Raw genomic sequence first — 20736 nt, 5'->3', positions numbered from 1 at the left:
TTTACTTCTTATTGTCGCGGCGATGTGGAGAAGGGTTGAGGGGCCTGCACTGCACTGCACTATCTATCACACCAACTTCCTAAAAAATTTAAGTCGTCGCACAAGTTATAATCTGTTGATTTACAGATTGGAGCATTGGGCCTGCACTTATGTAAAGGACATCAAGACAACAAGAGTTGCTACGTTGTAATTAAATCGAAAATGAGATATTATGAGAAGCTTATGAAGAAAAGAACAAAAAGTGCATTTTGTTGTGTCTTTATGTTTTATCTGCATTACTTTACTTTACTACTATATATATAAATATAAATGAAGAAGGGTGTACGAACAAAGCAATAATAAGTTGTACAAAATGTTACCTGAATTGTACTTTTGTACTTGGCCCCATCTCGTACACGAAAATAAAAAATTTGAGAGCTTTCTTCTTGACACATGTTAACAGTCGTGGGACACTTGGCACGGAGAAGTATAGAAATCTTCGCCCATTTTCTATTCTATTGTATCTCTTTCTTTCTCTTTCTCTGTGCAAATTTTCTCTCTTTTCGTCTTTGTAAATTTTCTTTTCCCTGGTCTCAATTTTCATCAGCTTCTTCATGTGGTGTTCATCTTCCAAAGTATGAGCTTGTGTTGGTGAGTTTTTTCTGCAATCTTTCTTTAGTTGATGCACTTTTTCTTGTTTGTAGTCACCATTATTCTTTTGAGTTATTTCTTCTTAGATTTTCTACATGCATATATTAGTAAATTTTCTGATTATACTCATGTCTGTTTAAATTTAGATATCCAGGTGTAAGCTTCTGACAAGTACTGTATTTAACCAAAAAATAGAATTTTAGTCAAAGCTAGAATTTAGAAGAACGCGGGTTACTGATAATCAAAAGAATATGTAGAAGAAAGTAATTTAGGGTAACCAGAGTATAATCAGGAGAAAAATAAGTGAATCAAAGTATATTCCAATCGTATCTTGTGTTTACAAGTGACCAGATACCTCCCTTTTATAGGTATCTTGAAGATATGCGTTTTCCCTAAATCATAATGAGGTTATTATGAATAATTAAAGACATTGAATGCTACGTTACACAATCATTGTAATCAATACAAATTCTCTAACGTATCCAGTATTTAATGCCTGTCGAATTCCGTATCGGCGCTCTTTATTATGGTCAGATCCATTCCTTTTGATAAATGACTTAAATAGGTACGGGCGCTGAATCCTTCAAATGTCCTCCCATGCCTCTTCCTTTGTCTTTGCTCGTTTCTATTGCTCCCCGTGCCTCTTGACTAATTATAATTCTTTGACTATTTGACCAGTCCACGTGTCTCAACATGTCACTTACATATATAAATGCAATTTTCCCAATACAGATAGTCCCCCCACTTTCCATTTATTCATCAATTGAATATTTGGGAAGTGGATTTTATTAAAACGAGAATTTTTGTCACCATTAATGCTATGACAAAATTGACGCTTCAATTGTCACTTCCATTTAATATTCCGTACACGTATCGAATTTCCATTGGCTCTGCAGTTTTTGCAGCCTTTTTCAAGGTTTTTACGGTTCCACTATTAATGAAGTGTCAATTATCATAATTATGGTATTTCCACCTCCGTACTTTTACCTTTGGCGGTTGCTTATCAGTATAAATATAATTCTTTCCCTTGTCTGTTATCACATAAAGCTTATTGAACACTTATTTCTTCAAATCTCTGTTTACTTCTTCCTTAAATCATTCTTCTTTGATATGTTTTCTCCAAACCCTAACCTTGAGAGAGTTTCCATTACTGACTTCTTCCCCAATGCCCCTATTAGGCACAGAAGGGGAGGTAGACTTCGTAGTTTAGGATCTAGTCGAGGTGGTTCGTCTATGCCTTCTTCTAGTTCTGGTCCTTCCTCTAGAACCAGAGGTTCCCTTTCTCACAAATCTTCTTCTAGGGGTAAAGATCATTCTGAACCTTTAGTAGATGAGATAGTCCCTTCAGAATTGTCTTTTTACCATGACAGGGAATCTCTTAGAAATCAGGGTTCCGCATTAGATCGTGTCGATGCTTACCCCACTCAAATTACAGAGGTTTTGACTCTTGTGGTTCGTCGGGACTGTCATTGGAGTAATGATTTTCCCATTACTATCTCTAATCCGAATCAGAGAATTACTTCATATTTAACTGGGTTCTCTTTTGTTTACACTTACCCTTTTACTTTAGGGTTTAGACCAGCAATCGACCTAGTCATTCTTGAATTTTGTCATTTCTTCAATGTCTGCTTGGGTCAAATTGGCCCAATCATATGGAGGGTTGTTGCCTGTTTAAGGCATTTAGCCACTAAAGTTGAAACTCCTTTTACTTTCCCTCACTTGATTCATCTTTACTCACCTAGGCTTTTTTGCAATGGTGTTTTTACACTAGTAGCCAGGAGTAAGAGGGTTTTGGTGAGCCCTGAAGATGACAAGGATCGTGGCTGGTATGCTCGATTTGTTGTTGCCCCCATTGTTGGTTTAGTGGGTGAAGATAATGTTCCCTTCTCTGAGAAGTGGAATTTTGCATGTAGGTCTTTTATCCCTCTCGTACCTTCTTCTTTCAAGTTTATCAGTTTTTCTAATTTTACCCCCCCCCCTTTTTTTAGCAACCATGGGAGTTGTGGGGGATGTTCCCAGTTTCTGTGGTTGGGTAGATAAATTGCTGAAGATCGCACCAACGGATGATAAATCTTGGAAAACACTTTCTAACCGCTTTGGTTGGAAGGTAAAGACTCATGGTAAGAGTTCACATTTTGTTCTTTTCGTGCCTATATTCTCCTTTATTGTTTTAACTTTTATCCTTCTTTTTGTCAGGATTTGCTATTCGAGGGGTTACTGCTGAAGCAGTTGCAGCCTCTCATGTCTCTTTGGGAACTCGTACTCCTTCGGGAATCCGTATCTCTTTAGAGAGAGCCCGAGAAATAGTCTTGGGTTCCTCTTCTGCGAGAAGGAAGGCTGTTGAAGAAGAAAATTCTGAAGAAGAGGAAAATGAGAGTTCCCTAGTAACAAGGCCACGAGTTAGGAGACGCATCATTTCCGATGATGAAGCTGAAGTTTCGGTTTCTCTTACCGAACCTGTTGAAACCCTAATAATAATTCCTGATTATGACGTCACTCCCCACGATACTTGTGAGTCTATTGACCAACTTTTCGTTAGTGGATATGGTCGTGAAGATGTCGGGCATGTTTTAGACGAAGTACCTTTATCGTCTTTTTCATTACCCGTGCCTGTGATTCCTTCTTTACCGGCCCCAGCTATTTCCGTTCCTTCTTCTACTGCTCTTACCTCTTCTCCGGCTCCTCCTTTGACTATTCCCCCTCCTATCGTTCATCATACTGAAACGGGCTCTTCAAGTAGAAGTGTCGCTATGAGGCGGGTAATTATTGAAATTCCTGCTGAGAGCAGCCTTTTGAGAAAGTCAGGTCAGGCGGATGTATGGTTGGAGCCTCTTATTGGCCCAATTGAAAAAGCAAAGCTGGAGAGCCATAGTTCCCTAACTTTAATGAATGATATCGTGCATGCCACTCTGAAGGTATTTTCCTTCTCTCCCTTTTTTACTTTGCAAATTTTTCATCTTTGGAATTCTTATTTCTTTTTTTTAGGCCAATCTTATCGGCACAGAATTGATGAAAAGAATTGCCCCTTTGGAGAAGATAGCACGCGACTCTCAATTGGAAGCAACCAATTGGAAGGGGCAATTTGAGAGTGCACAGCTTGATATAGAGAACTTACAAGAGAGCAAGAATACCTTAGAGCAGCGAATACGGGCTTTAACTTCAGAATTGGCGGTTACAAAAGCCTCTTCACACCAAGCAGAAAAAGAAAAAGAGCGTCTCGAGTCCTCCTTCTCAAAGCAGTTATCTAAAGCTAGTGAAGAGATCAGAGAATTAAAGGCTCTTTTAAACCAAAAAGAAGTTTATGCTGGGGAGCTTGTGCAAAATTTGACTCAAGCACAAGAAGGCCTCAGAATCTCTGCTGATAAGGTGCGTGCTTTAGAATGCTCCCACGCCTTTCTTCAAGCTTCCCACAGCTCCGCCTTGGCTGAAAATGAAGAGCTAAAAAATGAGATCGCTGCTTGGGAAAAGGATTATGAGATCCTTGAAGAAAAATCTATTGTTGAGGCAAGTTGGGCTTTTTTGAATTCCCGTCGTGATACCCTACTTGAAGCTGGCCAAGAAAACTTCAACCTGGAGTTGGAGTTAGCTAATATCAACGAAACCATTGAAAAGGCTCAACAAACTCAGGACTTCCCTTCTCCCGTGGATGAAGTTCTCGTGGCTGAAGCTCTCATGAATGTTGAAGCTGATACGGGTATCCCGACTATTTCAAACCCGATCGAGCCTGTTACTGCAAGCCAAGTTGAAACTGCACCTGCTGATGCACCTGCCCAAATTGAACCCGCTGCTATTGACGTTCCTGCCTCAATACCACAAACTTCTCAGTGATCGGTTTTAATCATTCAAATGATTTTGTTTTTGTTTTGATTTTGGAAGATTGTAATCAAACCCTTAGCTTCATTTGAGGGTTGATTTTGGAAACGCCAGTCCCCAGGTCTTTTTATGGGGCAATCTAAACAATTTCGTAGTTTTATGACTAAGTTCGAACTTAGTCTTAGATTTTTTTTTTACATATTAAGAAGTTTTTTATCTTAAACTTCTGCTTGTTTTATTCTCGCCTTTATTTTTAAGGACTTACAGAATAATTTGCATTTTTGTTTTTCGAAAAATGCTTCTGTTAACCTCATGAATAATTTAAACATGAGTTTTATAAAAGAGGACCCTTTTATATTCCGACATTTAATGAAGAAGACGTCTCAACTTCATAATGGTGTTATCATACGATAAAAGAAATAGGAATACACATGTTTCTCTGAAATAACCTTGACAAGTTTTTATTTTTGAACCTTGTCTAGTTCCGAATAAAACTTTACATGTATTTGAATTACATCTATAACTTTCTCGTAACTATTTTTCTTGTAATAGATTTAAAAGAAGAATAATAGACACGGGGTTTTTTCTTATAACCCATTTTAGTACATAGCCTTTACCCTAACTATAGTGAGGTTTTTCTTTGGCCTTAGCTCGTGGCTTTATGACTTTTACTCTGCACTTGACTCTTTCAGGCTTGATTTTTCCTTAATCTGCTTTGCCTTCTTTATACACATGTTCGTGTATATTATGTAGTCGTCCAAGTGTTTGAGTGTTGAAGTATGAAGCCTCGAGCACTTGATAGTTTCTCTCATTTGGTCCTTTTCCTGAAAAGGAAAAACATACGGGACTCGGAGGGATGATTATAGATGAAGACTGCATAACCCGTTTGCATTTCTATCAGAATAATTGTAACCTTAGGCCAGGAATTTTAGGTTACTTCATGTGCCTTACAGGTCGTGACTTATCATTTAGTACGGGTTAGTATTTTGCCTATCATCTAAAATCGTTAGTAAAATTTTAACAATTCAAAAATGAAATTTAAAATGGTTATACCTGACGGTGGATTTTCCTTAGAAATAGTATCTCTTTAAATGAACAGCATTCCAATGTGAAGGTAGTATCTTGCCATCCATTGTTTCCAGTTCATATGCTCCCTTTCCTGCAACATCACGCACTCTGTAGGGTCCTTCACATGTTGGACTTAATTTCCTTGTGTTAGCTACCTTTGTAGACTGAAAAACCTTTTTAAGCACGAAGTCCCCAATTTTGAAGAACCTGGGGCGTGCTTTTCTATTGTAGTATCGTTCTATGACTTGCTTTTGTGTTGTCATTCTTATTAAAGCAGCTTCTCTCCGCCCCTCGAGTAAATTTAGGTTGACCTGCATCTCCTCGTCATTAGATTCTTGTGTCGCCTGTGTGAACCGTGTACTTGGTTCCCCTATCTCAACTGGAATTAAAGCCTCAGCTCCATAAACCAATGACAACGGTGTTTCTCCTGTACTTGTTTTTGCAGTTGTGCGATATGCCCATAAAACTCCAAGTAACACTTCAGGCCAGTTTCCTTTTGATTCCTCTAGTCGTTTCTTTAAATTGTTAATAATGACTTTGTTCGTTGATTTTTCCTGTCCATTACCCACCGGATGATAGGGAGTTGACGTAATCCTTTTAATTTTCCAGCTTTGAAAAAATTCCGTGATCTGAGCTCCAATAAACTGAGGACCATTATCACATACGATCTCCTTTGGTACGCCGAATCGACATATGATATTCCGCCAAATAAAGTCTCTGACTTCCTTTTCTCGCACCTGTTTGAATGCACCTACCTCTACCCATTTAGTAAAATAATCAGTGAGAACAAGCAAAAATTTTACCTGTCCTTTTGCTTGCGGTAATGGTCCTACGATATCCATTCCCCATTTCATAAATGGCCACAGCGAAATGACCGGATGTAATAATTCTGCAGGTCTATGCATATTGTTACCGTACCTCTGGCATTTATCACATTTGGCCATGAAACTTTCTGCCTCCTCTTCCATTTTAGGCCAGTAATAACCTGCCCTAATTAAGGTTCTTACTAGTGATCTTCCACCTGCGTGATTCCCGCAATGACCCTCATGTATTTCTCTCCTTACATACTCTGTTTGTGAAGGTCCAAGGCATCTTGCTAAGGGACCACCGAATATTTTACGATATAGATTGCCTTGTTTTAAGCAGTACCGAGCGGCCTGTCTTCGAAACGCATAAGCCTTTTTCTTGTCATCAAGGACGGTTCCATACTGCAAAAAAGCAACAATTTCGTTCCTCCAATCCCAGGTTAAGTTATTAAAATTTACCTCATTCGCATCAGGATCAAGAACTGAATGAAATAAATGTATCATTGAGGCATTTGCATTGTTTGCCACGTCAGCCGCAGATGCGAGATTAGCTAGGGCGTCTGCTTCAAGATTTTCGTCCCTGGGTATTTGTCTAACTTTCCAATCTTGAAATTGTTTTATCAATTCCCGTACCTTTTCCAAGTACTGCTGCATCCTTGCTTCCCTGGCTGTATAAGTCCCCAGCATTTGATTAACTACGAGTTGTGAATCACTCTTGATTATTATCTGATTTATGCCAAGTTCCCGTGCCAGTTCTAAACCTGCAATCATAGCCTCATATTCTGCCTCATTGTTAGTTATGGAATGACATTTAATAGCTTGCCGAATGGTTTCACCCGTAGGTGGTACCAATACTACCCCCAAACCTGCTCCTCTCACATTAGATGAGCCATCAGTGAATAAAGTCCAAGTTCCTGGGTTAGCTCCATTGAACACCTGTAATTCTTTTTCTGCTTCTAACTGTATTCCCTGACTAAAATCAGCCACGAAATTAGCTAATACTTGTGATTTTATAGCAGTTCTAGGTTGGTATGCAATTTCGTATTCACTTAACTCTATTGCCCATTTAGCTAACCTACCTGATAACTCATGCTTATGTAATATGTTACGTAAAGGGTAGGTAGTTACCACAACGATAGGGTGACACTGAAAGTAAGGTCTTAACTTTCTAGATGCCATGATTAACGCAAGTGCAAGTTTTTCTAACTTAGGATACCTCGTCTCTGCATCTAACAAAGATTTACTTACGTAATAGATTGATGATTGTTTACCTTGCTCTTCTCGGACCAAAACAGCACTTACCGCCACTTCCGAAACAGCAAGGTAGAGGAGTAGCTTTTCCCCAGCCTTTGGTTTTGCCAACAAAGGTGGATTTGATAAGTACGTTTTCAAATTCCTAAGTGCTTGTTGACATTTCTCATTCCATTCAAAATGATCCTGCTTCTTAAGGGCTGAGAAGAATTTAAAACACTTCTCTGATGATTTAGAGATGAATCTTCCCAAGGCCGCAATTCTCCCTGCTAATCTTTGAACTTCTTTCTTGTTTGAAAGTATATCAGGGATTTCCTGAATGGCTTTAATCTGTGCAGGATTTACTTCAATTCCACGGTTAGAAACAAGAAAACCCAAAAACTTGCCTGATGCAACGCCAAATGCACATATTTCGGGATTTAACTTCATATTAACAAGGAAACCATCAGACCGTACGTAATCATCGTGTTGACAAGACTATAGAGCAGTAGAATAGCTACTTGGTGATTACAAATATTCCTATATATGTATTTGTTCTAGAAATATGAATGAAATTAGCAGGACGAAACAATTCAGAGAATGTATGTCATACTTTTTCTAGAATGAGTATGACTGTTACATCAACTTTTGCAGACTAAGAATTTTATTTGTCAGATCTTGGGCTAGTGATTCTCTGATTTTAGTCAAACCAAGTACTTTAGAAACAAACAGATCGGCAGGAGTATACCAGTACTTTTCTCAATTTTGATTTTTCTTTTCCATACTTCTTTTTGTCATGGCGATGTGGGGAAGGGTTGAGGGGCCTGCATTATTACACCAACTTCCTAAAAAAATTCAGTCGTCGCACAAGTTAATTTTTGCATGTATCTGTGTATTCTTTACATGCTTGTGCATCAAGAGTAGGTTGACAAAATATGGACTATTTATAATCTGTTGATATATTTACAGGTTGGAGCATTTGGGCTGCACTTATCTAAAGGACATCAAGACAACAAGAGTTGCTACGTTGTAAATTGGAAATGAGATATTATGAGAAGGAAAGGCAGAAAAGAACAAAAAGAGCATTTTGTATAGTCTTTATGTTTAATTTATATTTCAAATAAATGCAGAGCAAGTGTTAATACTCCTCTAGTTACGAACCTATTGTCACCAACTTTATGGGGTATGAGCTGATGAATTTGAAATGTATCTTCTTGCATTATTCTCATTCTGGGTGGTAAGTGACTCTCGATATCATATGCACATCAGATTAGGTGTTTTATGCAAATCTAGAAGATATACATGATTCAAAGTAGGCAATAAATTCTCGGATTAGCTTCGTAAATACTTTTACATGGTACGACCAAAGAAAAAATTAAACTAAACCTCGTCGTCATGAGGAAGCGTATGTGAGCACCCAAACATATGCAATTACATTTGTTTGGAAATTGACAGAACTAAAAATTTCAGTAACGGTATTCAAGATTTTAATATATACGTAAAAAAAAATTAATATATTTATACAATATTATATTTTACTTAATGGTGTTCAACTGATCACCCTTTGCCGAGTATAATTGTATTTGTGCCCCTACTTGGAAGAAGGTTCCATGGAAAACTTTGTTGTTCCAAGGGGTAGAGTAATGTAGAGCCAAATTAAAGTGGTTCAATTGAGTCCCTTTTGTGGCATAATTATACCATGTAGATAGGGAAAAAATAACATTTTTTCTGAAAATTTAAATTGTTGAATCCCCGGATATAAGTTGTGTGTAATAGCGAAAGTGGTTAAAAGTTGCTTTAGGTCACGAGTTTAAATCTCATGTGTAATATTTTAGTATTTTTCTGAATCTCCTTATATAAATTTTTGACTCCGCCACTTATCTCGGTCATGTAACTTGTAAGAGTGGAAGAACACTCCAGGTCAGCTGCTACTCTTTAGTACGTACGTACAGCGTTAATTAGTTTCTGATGAAAAGCATGATAGGTTTAATTGGCATAGTTAACAGCAATAATAGAGATGAATTTAATCATTTAATTTGACAGAGTTCAATTTTGTTTTTACAACTAAATAAATTCTAGAAAGTTCAACGTGGAAGGTACAACGTTAGTCGTGAAAAAAAAAATATGATAGGTTTAATTTGCCAGCAACAGAGATGAATATATGCATGCAATATGCTGAGTTAAACTTTGTGCTTACAAGAAAAGAAATTTCTATACCACGTGATCCTAGGGTTTGAAACTTATAAGCTTCTTTTCTCCCACACCAAAACTATAAATAGAAGTTCTTTTGTTTCCAATTTCACCATCAAACTTTGCAACAAGAAAACATGACAACTTTCAACAAGTTAACAATCTTTCTCTTTCTTTCAATTTGCCTTTCATCATCATGTGTTGCCTCAGCAAGCAGTCATGATCACTTTCTTGAATGCCTTTCTCACAAAACTATGAGCTCAAGTTCAATGTCACAAGTCATCCACACACCTAAAAACTCATCATATTCCACCATTTTGAACTCTTTTGAGAGTAATCTTAGGATAAGCTCCGACGTCAACCCCTCAATTATTATCACTCCTTTGGACGAAACTCAAATCCAAGCAGCTATGCATTGCTCCAAGAAACATGGCTTACAAATCAGAATTCGAAGTGGCGGACATGACTATGAGGGCCTTTCCTACATTTCTGAAACCCCTTTTGTCATCATTGATCTTAGAAACCTAAGATCAATCTCCATTGACATCGAAAGCAAGACTGCTTGGATTCAAGCTGGCGCGACCCTAGGGGAAGTTTACTATAGAATCGCTGAAAAAAGCAAAACATTGGCCTTTGTTGGTGGGGTTTGCCCTACTGTTGGTGTTGGAGGACACTTCACTGGTGGAGGCTACGGAATGATGTCTCGAAAATTCGGTCTTGCTGCTGATAATATTATTGATGCTAAATTAATCGATGCCAATGGACGGATCCAATATCGAGAATCAATGGGGGAAGACCTCTTTTGGGCTATTAGAGGAGGTGGAGGGACTAGCTTTGGTCTCATTATTTCATGGAAGGTGAAATTACTTGACATTCCAGAAAAGGTGGCGGTCTTCAACGTGACACGAACGTTAGAACAAAATGCAACTCAACTTGTCTACAAATGGCAACATATCGCGGACAAAGTTGATGACAATCTCCTCCTCAGACTCTTCCTGAGGAGCAGTGAATCTCCATTTCAGCGCGGTCAAAGGACTGTACACGCCTCTTTCACTACCATGTTCGTTGGAGGAGTGGATGAACTCCTCCACGAAATGCAAAAGAGCTTCCCCGAACTAGGGTTGGCAAAAGAAGATTGCATTGAGATGAGTTGGATCGAATCTATACCCTATTTTTTTGGTTTCCCAAGGGGCACATCACTTGACGTGTTACTAAACAGAAATATCACAGATAAAAAGGGATACTTCAAACGAAAATCAGACTATGTCCGACACCCTATTTCAATAAATGGTCTCAAAGGTATATGGAAACTATTCGACCAAATAGGCGAAAACTCGGCAGAATTGATAATTAGTCCTTACGGAGGAAAGTTGAATGACTTCTCAGAATCTGAAACCCCTTTCCCGCATAGAGCTGGAAATATATTCTCAATCCATTATGAGGTGATTTGGGAAAAAAAAGAAAGTTCTAAAAAACATATAGCTTGGATTCAGAAGCTTTATGGATACATGGCTAAGTATGTTTCAAACTCTCCTAGAGCTGCTTATTTCAACTACAGAGATCTTGATTTGGGAGTGAACAACAAAGGAAATACAAGCTATACACAAGCAAAAATCTGGGGAGAGAAATACTTCAAGAACAATTTTGATAGATTGGTGCAAGTGAAGACTAAAGTTGATCCAACAAATTTCTTTAGGAATGAACAAAGTATTCCTCCTCTCATGGTAATTTAATTTATAAAATAAGGCTTTTGATACTGTTCTTTTATGCATGTGTACTACTAGTGAAAAATAAATGGAGGCATGATGCATCCAGGAAAATGGTGTAAAATGTTTTCTGATTTATAGATTATTTTTTCAAGTAATAAATTTTCTATTAAATGTTCTTATTGAAATTGTGAACTTGTACGTACATGTGATTTGGAATTATTGATCTTGAATGGCAATTGGGTGTATGGCGAGAACTTGGAGAAGCAAGGCCAGAGGGAGAGCAAGCACCAAATGTTTATAGTATCTCAGAGAAAGCATTCAAAAAAAATTGATTAATAATTCATTCAAATATTATACTAATAAACTACAAAATTCCCTTTAATAAAAAACTTAAGCAGAGTGTTTCTTTTTGTATTTATGGCCATTATCAGTATCTTTTGCCTTTCTCTTCATCCCACCTTTTCCTGCTCGCTTCGGTGCCTGCAATTAAAGACGACATTTTTTTTATAAAATACCTCAACAGATTTTCGTAATATTGCAAATTAAACGCCGGCCAATGTACAAGTCCACATCGTCATAGCAAATGTTGGTTTTCAAGAATACCAAAAACATCCCTTCGGGGATGGCCACCTTGGTTTGGAGGATAGTCACCCATACAGATGACCTAGGATCGATCCCCCTCAATGCCTTCTGGGTCAAGCCTATCGTACAGAGATTGCCTAGTGCGGTTTACATCCCGGTGTGGTTTGCAGGCTATTACACAGAGCGCACAGAGTGCTCACCCGAATGGCAGAGGCTATGGCAGAAGCTGTAGCGGTTAAAAGTAAAAGATTATACAATCTTTTCCTTCAGGAACCTGATATCGTGATTAGATCTATTCATTTTTTTTTCTTAATTTTTGATCGTGAGAAACATAATAAATACAAGTAACTAGAAAACTCAGCAAAAGGATGAAGAAGATCCAAGTAAATCTCTGATCATATCTGTATGAATAAACATAACTTTGCCAAAACACTCTTAAAGGTACTTTATAATTATTATTAGTAGGAAAGAAATAAACTTCATTGATAACTCGGACAGAGTATCAAGATACATGATAGACTAATACTTACCCGCATTCCACAAGTTTTACGTTCCTTGACATAGCAAGGAACCCATTAGACTATATCATCGTGTTGATACGACACAATCAGTAGAATTTTTAGTTTGTGACTACAACTATTCCTATTTCTAGAAACATGAATGAAACTATCAGGAACTGAAACATCAGAGTATGTATGGGTTTTTTTACCTATCTACAATCAGTATGATTGTTTACACCATCTTAAGACCATACTTTGATAACTACAACAGTGGTAGTAGTATACAATGACCAAATGTTAAGTTCAATTTATAGTGGCACACAGATAAAACAGGAATGTAAATTCACGAGCACTTACAGCTAGAGCAAGTAAAGGTTCGGATGTTATACCTCAGCTGAAAATGTTTTAAGAGGGTCTCTGCTTCTTTTGAACCTTCCCTTTGATCCTTTGCCGCGAGATGCATTAGTATTGCCCATTGCAGCTCTAGCAAGCTTCACAATCTTGCTAGCTTCCTGTGTTGTTGGATCCACTAGGTAGTCAGGTACATCACGTAGGTGTGGGGCAGGTGCCTTCTTACTTAACATCTTATCATGCTTCAAAAGATCTGCCCACAACATTTGAATATAATGAGTCCTATGATTGTGTTCACTCACGGTATTATCCCACAAACTACAGCTTAATTACCTAAGTCTTTTGGATTATCTTGAAAATGAGCCTTCAACCTGATTAAGACCAGTGGAAAAAGTACTTTAAGTTAATCAAGATTTCAAGTCAAGCACAGTAAAATATAATGAAGGAGAAATCATAACAGTAAGAAGAGACATGGGAAGTGCATCCTACCAAAGTAGGTGAAGAATAGTAACAAACAAACAAACAACCATAGGATAGCACCCTCAAATCCACAAACTTTAAGTCTAGTAGCGACTAGTGACCTATACGACCAAACCAGATGACAAATATTTTAAGTTCTACCCGCAAGTATAGTTTACTGCAGCTTCTACATATTATGAGTCATTGAAACCTGTTGATAAAGTAAGACTCATTCAGATTCATTTGATAAAATATGAGTATTCAAATCTTGAAATTCCAGGCAAAGAAATCTAACAAAACTTTCAGCAGATATGCATCATACTATCAAGAGCCGCGTTAACCATTTGTAGCATCAAACCAGCCCTTTTTTAACTGGAAAAACTTCTATTCAAGTGATGTCGTAATCAGTACAAACAGGTTGTCATTACATTTTTAAACATATTAAGGTGAAGAAGAATGGGATAAGAAGGTCCTTATCAAAAAAAGAATGGGATAAGGAGGAGAATAACACCTATTTAGGATGGAAACATGGGCAATTATTCTTGGAGAGTGAACATGGTAATTAAATAAAAGTATCAGGGCCATATTTTCAGTACTAGTCAGAATAACCCCAATAAGCAAGAATATCTGTGACCAAGAAGCAAAGGAAAATAAGCTATTCTGAGGAGAAAATGAAAAAAAGAGTAGCTTACTTTTCAGAATTAAGAATTTCATTCCTCAGATCCTGAGCCCGTGATTCTCTTACAGCAATTTTTGTGACACTCCTTGCAACATCCTACATAAAAGATGCCAGTCAAGCTATCTAGACTTTTGAAACAAGGATACCGGCAGGACTGCACCAGTATAGAATTCGAAGTATATACTCCTTTCTAACTTTTGAATGTTCTTTTCTTAACTTCCTATTGTCCTGGCGATGTGGGAAGGATGAGGGAACTGCAGCAATAACCAACTTCCTAAAAGCTTTCAGTAGTCATGCGAGCTAGTTTTACTTGCATGGATCTTCTGTGTAGTTTTTGCATGCTTGTGCATCAAGAAGTTGACAAAATATGGACTTACTAATAATCTATTGACTTACAGATTGGAGCATCTGGGCTGCATTTATCTAAAGGACATCAAGACAATAACTCCATATCGTTTATGCTTTAACCAATAAACTTCACTTCTTATCACAATATTTGTTTGTTTCTTTTCCAAAAGCGTTACTCAAGATAATTAAAGCAGGAAGCCACATATATCTCGTGAGACACTCCCCCCTTGATAACCTCAGTTCCACGAAGCTCACTGCAACTGGCACTAGGTGACACTCTCCTAACTCTGCAAGGCTCACAATTGATACTTATCACACAATGACTACTGAACCCTCTTCTAATACAAGTATAATTGATGAAACTTTTACCTCGGCTCGGTAACGCAAAGACTCCACTGCGTTCTTACTCAGCAACGGGAATGGCGCAATAAACTGTGACACCTTGTCTTCATTTTCCCCAAGTAAAGATTTAATCTCTTCAAATATTTCTGTCTCTTCAGCAGAAACCTGCAGCAGAATAAAGATATGGTTGCTAAGGTAGAGAACATACAGTTCTCTAGTGTATTCCTCATAAGAGAATTCGTAGGAAAAGAAGAATAAGTAATGTTAGAGAAAATGTACGAAAACAGACCACTAATTCTACAAACACATGGCTCCCTCCAATGAAAAGTAAATTCAAGGATAGTACGAAATATGAACTTCGGCTTATTGTTTATGCCAAGCGCTAAATTATATATGAATCAGAAGTTTAACACTTAAAACTAAACAACATTTAAACACATAATCTATAATCTGATATGGAAAATTTGTCAACCAGATTATATGCTAGAAATCACAATTGTACATCAATAATCTCAAATATGCCTTCAAGGTACTCACAAGAGAAACAGATGCTCCAGTATTATATGCTCTTCCAGTACGTCCAATCCGATGTACATAGCCTGCAGCTGTTTGAGGCATCTCAAAATTTATCACCTGTTAAAATAAACCACAGAGAGAATGTGGAGTATTAGGTCTATATAAGAGCAGAACTCCTACTGGAAGTATATCCTCTTTCACTAAATGGCTCAAGGGGAAATGATAAAAGAAAAAGAACAACAGCTGCCAAATAGAGGACAAGATTCGAAAAAGAACACAACAAACTTACAGTATACACATTTTTAAAGTCTATCCCTCTAACCACGCCAAACTCTGCATCCAATTTATGTTTTCGGTGTTTTTTCGATTTCTTCCGCTCACTGCCATTTTGATCATCAACCTGTTCCTTTCCTTCTGATTGACTTTCATCAGTCGCAATCAAGTAATCAAATAGCCCAGCATTGAATTCCTGATATAAAAGAAGAAACTTAGATGCAATATTAGACTTCAGAGAGAAGGAGTGAACAACAACAAAAACCATACAAAAGGGTGCGCATTTCTTGGCGTTCCACACTCATATGACAGACCTCAAGGATGTGTAGACGAGAACTCTGAGGCAGCTCCGCATTTAATACTGCAGACTTGATCCCAAACTGCCAAAAATAAACCCGATGTTAAAAACTATCAGGAACACCTCAGGCCAGTAGTAAGTATAGCATCTGAAACATAAACCAATAAGTTAATAACATACAAGCCAGAAGATTACAGGTCGTAAGATGTAGCCTTATAGGAAATAGTTAAAATAGAGACTATTGGGTTTTGTACAAGCAAAAGCTACACTTTTGCACATCCAGCGCATCCACGACTCCCTAAAACTTTCAACTATGAGTGTATGACTGAGCACAAACCAACGAAAAGCACTCCCCTCTATGGGGTGCACCATCCACAGACTAGGAGGTATAATAGAACTAACTTCAACAACTCCTAAAGAGATGTGCTTTTTAAAAAATGTTAATATAATAATAGTAATAGGGAAGAAAATAAATTTCAAGCAATAAAGAAGTTTTGGTGCTTTCTAAAAGAGGTACAAGAAGATAAAAGTGATATTTTACTTGGCACAGCATTCATATATTGATCACATGTCTTATGATAATTAGTGGCACCTTGCACATGAATATACCTGCTCAAAGAACAGTTTGAGTCTAAAACTCATGTCAATTGAATTTGTAAATATCAGCACTTTTTTCTGGACCAACTCTAGCTTCAAGAGGGCAAGGATATGGACAAGCTTATCACGAGCAGCACAAGAAATCTGAACAAAAAGTAGAAGTGGTTGTCAGAGACAATAAGGCTATAAAAGAAAATAACAATGTTAAACACCAAAAAAGACACAGTTGCTGAGGTGTATTTTGTTGTTTTAATGAAATGTCTAGAACACAAAAAAGTCCTGTAGAGGGCAGCACCACTGCCTACTGGAAATTAGCGTCAATAAACGTGGCCGCTTATCCACCACAAGTGGCTGAAAAGTGTGTGATGCTTGAACATGTATGATAATTTACCATTGTAGATGCATCCTAAATCCACGTATTAACAGAAGCTGTGGCTTCTTAGTCAAGTATTACAGAAGCCAACGTATGAGGATCACACTACCGAATTTAACCATATCTATCAGATGATAAATAACAAACAGAGGCACCTAAATCCTTAATGTAAACAAGAAAGGACAGAATACTAAATCAGTAAATAGAAAACCTTACAAAAGAAATGATTTTCTACAAAAGCCACACAGTCTTCTATACATACAGGGATCTCATGTGCACCAAAAGGAAATAAGGGATAAGAGCCTACTCCTAAACTGTACATAATTCATTTCCACCTTCAAAAGCTCTCCTATCAAAATTCTTAATGTAAAAATGCTGAACAAAGGACAGAACACTAAGTCAGTTAAAAGAACTATTGAAGTCGTATACTTACATAAAATTGCTGAACATTTTTTGGGATAATGTCATCCTTAGTATCACCCACTTCAGGCAAAGTTAAGATGTAGGGATTGTGTAAAATAAGCTTTTTCAGCTTTTCGACGTCAGAACTGCAATGTTAACATGATTAAATAAGTTTGTACCGAAACGTTGAGACAGGGGGCAAAGATGGGAAGTGAGATGGTAAAAGTGAAGAAGACAAATTAAGTCAAGAACTTTGTGATGGATAAAATCAACACATGCAACATTGAAAGACTACTAGAATTTTCCTTCACAAAAAAAAAAAGGACTGCAAGAATTTGTTTAACATATATGATGGAGTAAGGCGAGCATACCTTGAGGTTGCAGACATCAAAAGGCACTGGCAACGTCTTGGTACATGAGATGTAAGAGCTTTCAGATCATCTTCATATCCATACGACAAAAGAAGATCTGCCTGATACAGAAAGCATAATTATCAACCTCATGCCATTTCAAAAAAATACAGACAAGGCGTGGTTACACTTAAAAGATTTATCGCATTATTGCTCCCGGAGTGTCGAAACTTTACAGTGAATTTTTTGAGATTTTGAAACAATGCAACTAATTATATACTATCTCACAACATCAGCTAAAAGCCTTGCAACTAGAGGAAGTCCAAGGAACAAAGTTTATTATGTAAACTACCCACCTCATCGAGAATGAGAATGGAGAGAGAATCTTGAACAGCTTTTGCTTGAATAACACCATTCTTCAAGCATGTCTGTATACAGGCAGGAGTAGATACAACAATTTCAGGAGGCCCTGCCAACGTAGTTTTCTGAAACAAAAAGTTCATATATTTACCACCTCCACACCATTTTAACACATACACATAAAAAGATCAGAAACTAATAGTAATATTCAGCAAAACAATAGTGAATAAAAGAACCAACCAATTCAGAAACAGACATGGAGCTGGTCAATTGAACAAGTCTCAATTGCACTCTACATAGTTCAATCAACGAATTGGCCTCTGAACAAACCTGGACAACAATAAACAGAATAAGATACACACGAACTTATAAAAATTTAAAAAAAAAAAAAGAAAAAAAAGAAACTTTAAGAATTCCCAAAATAAAAGCAGCAAATTTCCACCTGTTGGCACAATTCCCTAGTAGGTACAAGAATTAAAGCAGTGGGTGCAAGATTCTTGGTTGAAGGTGACTGACTAGTAAAGAGCTTCTGAAGTAAAGGAAGGAGATAAGCAAAGGTCTTTCCAGAACCAGTCTTAGCTCGGGCAACCACATCTTTCCCTTCCTAAAGGAAAAAAAAAAGAGCCAGTAATATCAGTAGAATTGTGAAGATATGAAAATGTAAGTATTGTAGGAGTAATAAACTTACGAGGATAAGGGGAATAGCAACACGCTGAATAGGGGTAGGTTTAAGGATAGATTTCTTGGTTAAGGCACGGATAAGACGAGGATCAACTCCTAATTCCTCGAAGCTCTGCTCCTCTTCTTCCTCCTCTGCTCTTTCTTCTACTTTGTTCATATTTTCTGGTAACTTTGGTGAAGGTGGAAACAGAGGAGAAGGTAATGGAGGGTTTGAGGAATTCGGCTGGCACGATGGTGGAAAGAGGCGAGGGTTTTGGTTGGGTTTTAGCTTTGGGAGTTAACTGGCCGAAGATTCTGAACTTGTTTTTGCGCACACGTCGAATTTTGATTTGGAGTGAAGACAATGAAGTCGTTTTTGCAAGGAAAAAAGGAAGGAAAGATTTAGGGCTGGGCGATAAGACCTACTGGTGTGGGCTTCTATATCAAAACTGGCTAAGGCTAAAAATACAGAGTTGGGCTTCTGACTAAATTGCAAAAAAAAAAAAAAAAAAAGGAATCTTTATACGGGGAAGTGTAGAGTTAGCCACTAATTAGACATGTCTTTACTGTTTAGTTACTGTTTAAAATATATTTACTCTTTAGCCACTGCTTAATAAATTTTTATTCGCCTGAATGAAAATACTCCTGTAATAGACATGGGTGTTGTGTAAATATTAAGGACAAGTTTCATGTCATGTCCTTAACTTTATATGTAAGGACATGGCATCTTTAACTTCATGTGTGCAGTGTAAATGTTAAGGACATAATGTCATTAACTTGTATTTGCACATTCTGTTGTTAAACTTTAGGACCTCATGTCCTTAACTTCATATGTCCAGTGTAAATGTTAAGGTCATGGTGTCCTTAATTTCATATGTGCAATGTAAATGTTAAGGACATAGTGTCCTTAACTTTATGAGCGTTGTGTAAATATTAAGGACATGGTGTCCTTAACTTCATGAATGTTGTGTAAATATTAAGGACAAAGTGTCGTGTCATGTCCTTAACTTCATCTGTGCAATGTAAATATTAAGGACATGGCGTCCTTAACTTCATGTGTGCAGTGTAAATGTTAAGGACACCAAGTCCTTAATATTTACACAGCACTCATAAAAAAGGGTAAAAACGTTTTTTGGTATTAATTTTAATAGAGTAGTTGCTATTATTGCTCAGCATTAAAAATACTGGATAAAAACTAAATACCATGTTAAAAAGTGGCTATCCCATGCCATTTCTACTCTTTATACAAATAGTTGGTTGAATCTATTGTTTACTTTTTCTAACCGATATTTATATATTTATTATATATTATTATACATATATCATATATGGATCGGCTATTTTTTATAACAGCTTGTTTAGATTGTTGTTACATGTCGTTTCATAATGTATCGTATTGTATTATACTGCATTGTATTGTATTGTTTGATGAATATAACGTTTGGATAAATTGTATCGTTTGATGTCGTTTCATGATGTCATGCACCGACAATATGAAGAACAAATTTATAATATTACAAAAAAAGGATGCGGAGTAGAATTATTATATAAAAAAGTAGAAAAAAGAATACAATATGATTATTCAATAATAATGAAGCTCGAGATGAGAGAAAAAAGCAAGAAAATGATGCTACCACGCCAAATCGTTCGTTACATAAAGTGTCACGGCTCCAATTTCCCTCTATAGAATGTCGTGATGGCACCTAGTCTTAGGGACTAGGTAAGCCTAATGCTTACTGAATTAATGGCAAATTTTAACCATTTACTGTTAATTAAAAAGTAGGAGTTTCTATGCAAAACTGATAATCCCAAAACCCGTAGTACAAGTCATAAGCTCTACAGAGTTTACTATAAAATCTCTAAATACAACTGTTCCAGAATAAAAATAAAATGTACAAAGTAAATTAACAAAAAAATTCTTGGGTCAAACTTCGACTCAAAATACCATGGCAAACAAAGAGAATGATAGAGTAGACTTAGATGCAAGAGAGATAGCACAACAAGAAGCTGCACAGAGGATTGGTTGCAAAATGTCAACGATGATGAGGGAAAAAGATTCAATCTAAATCGACCCTTGGTTGAAGACTAGTTCGAGAATGCAACACCCAGGCCTGGAGATCATTGGGTGACTATGTTAGGCCAGTCTGTAATCAAGGAATGTCAAGTGCCAGACCTCTACCAATAGCAGCAAACAACTTCG

The 20736-nt window shown here is 37.1% G+C and overlaps 2 protein-coding genes and 1 long non-coding RNA gene across 3 annotated transcripts; 2 read left to right on the top strand and 1 right to left on the bottom strand.

The window, feature by feature from the left end:
* The first annotated feature begins 473 nt into the window (after positions 1-473).
* Positions 474-8787, top strand: LOC142179540 (uncharacterized). The gene is made up of 2 exons (XR_012708002.1): positions 474-630; positions 8517-8787. It is a non-coding gene; the product is annotated as an uncharacterized LOC142179540 (long non-coding RNA).
* Positions 8788-9860: 1073 nt separating this feature from the next.
* Positions 9861-11547, top strand: LOC107780227 (tetrahydroberberine oxidase-like). The gene has a single exon (XM_016600763.2). It carries the CDS (start codon positions 9875-9877, stop codon positions 11468-11470), a length of 1596 nt encoding a protein of 531 aa, XP_016456249.1. The 5' UTR covers positions 9861-9874; the 3' UTR covers positions 11471-11547.
* Positions 11548-11722: 175 nt separating this feature from the next.
* Positions 11723-18968, bottom strand: LOC107780226 (DEAD-box ATP-dependent RNA helicase 16-like). Its single transcript, XM_016600762.2, has 15 exons — positions 18565-18968; positions 18319-18480; positions 18117-18206; positions 17873-18001; positions 17538-17638; positions 17198-17312; positions 16404-16535; positions 15811-15876; positions 15513-15692; positions 15245-15340; positions 14735-14872; positions 14031-14113; positions 13213-13250; positions 12918-13132; positions 11723-11926 (listed from the first exon to the last, which is right to left on the bottom strand). The coding sequence occupies exons 1-15, from the start codon at positions 18712-18714 to the stop codon at positions 11837-11839; spliced, it is 1785 nt and encodes a 594-aa protein (XP_016456248.1). The 5' UTR covers positions 18715-18968; the 3' UTR covers positions 11723-11836.
* Between the last annotated feature and the right edge of the window lie 1768 nt (positions 18969-20736).

The sequence above is a fragment of the Nicotiana tabacum genome, chromosome 3, assembly GCF_000715075.1.
Source record: "Nicotiana tabacum cultivar K326 chromosome 3, ASM71507v2, whole genome shotgun sequence".
Taxonomy (NCBI): Eukaryota; Viridiplantae; Streptophyta; class Magnoliopsida; order Solanales; family Solanaceae; genus Nicotiana; species Nicotiana tabacum.
The sequence above is the reverse complement of the archived record's forward strand: the minus strand, read 5'-3'. Positions and strand labels throughout refer to the sequence as shown.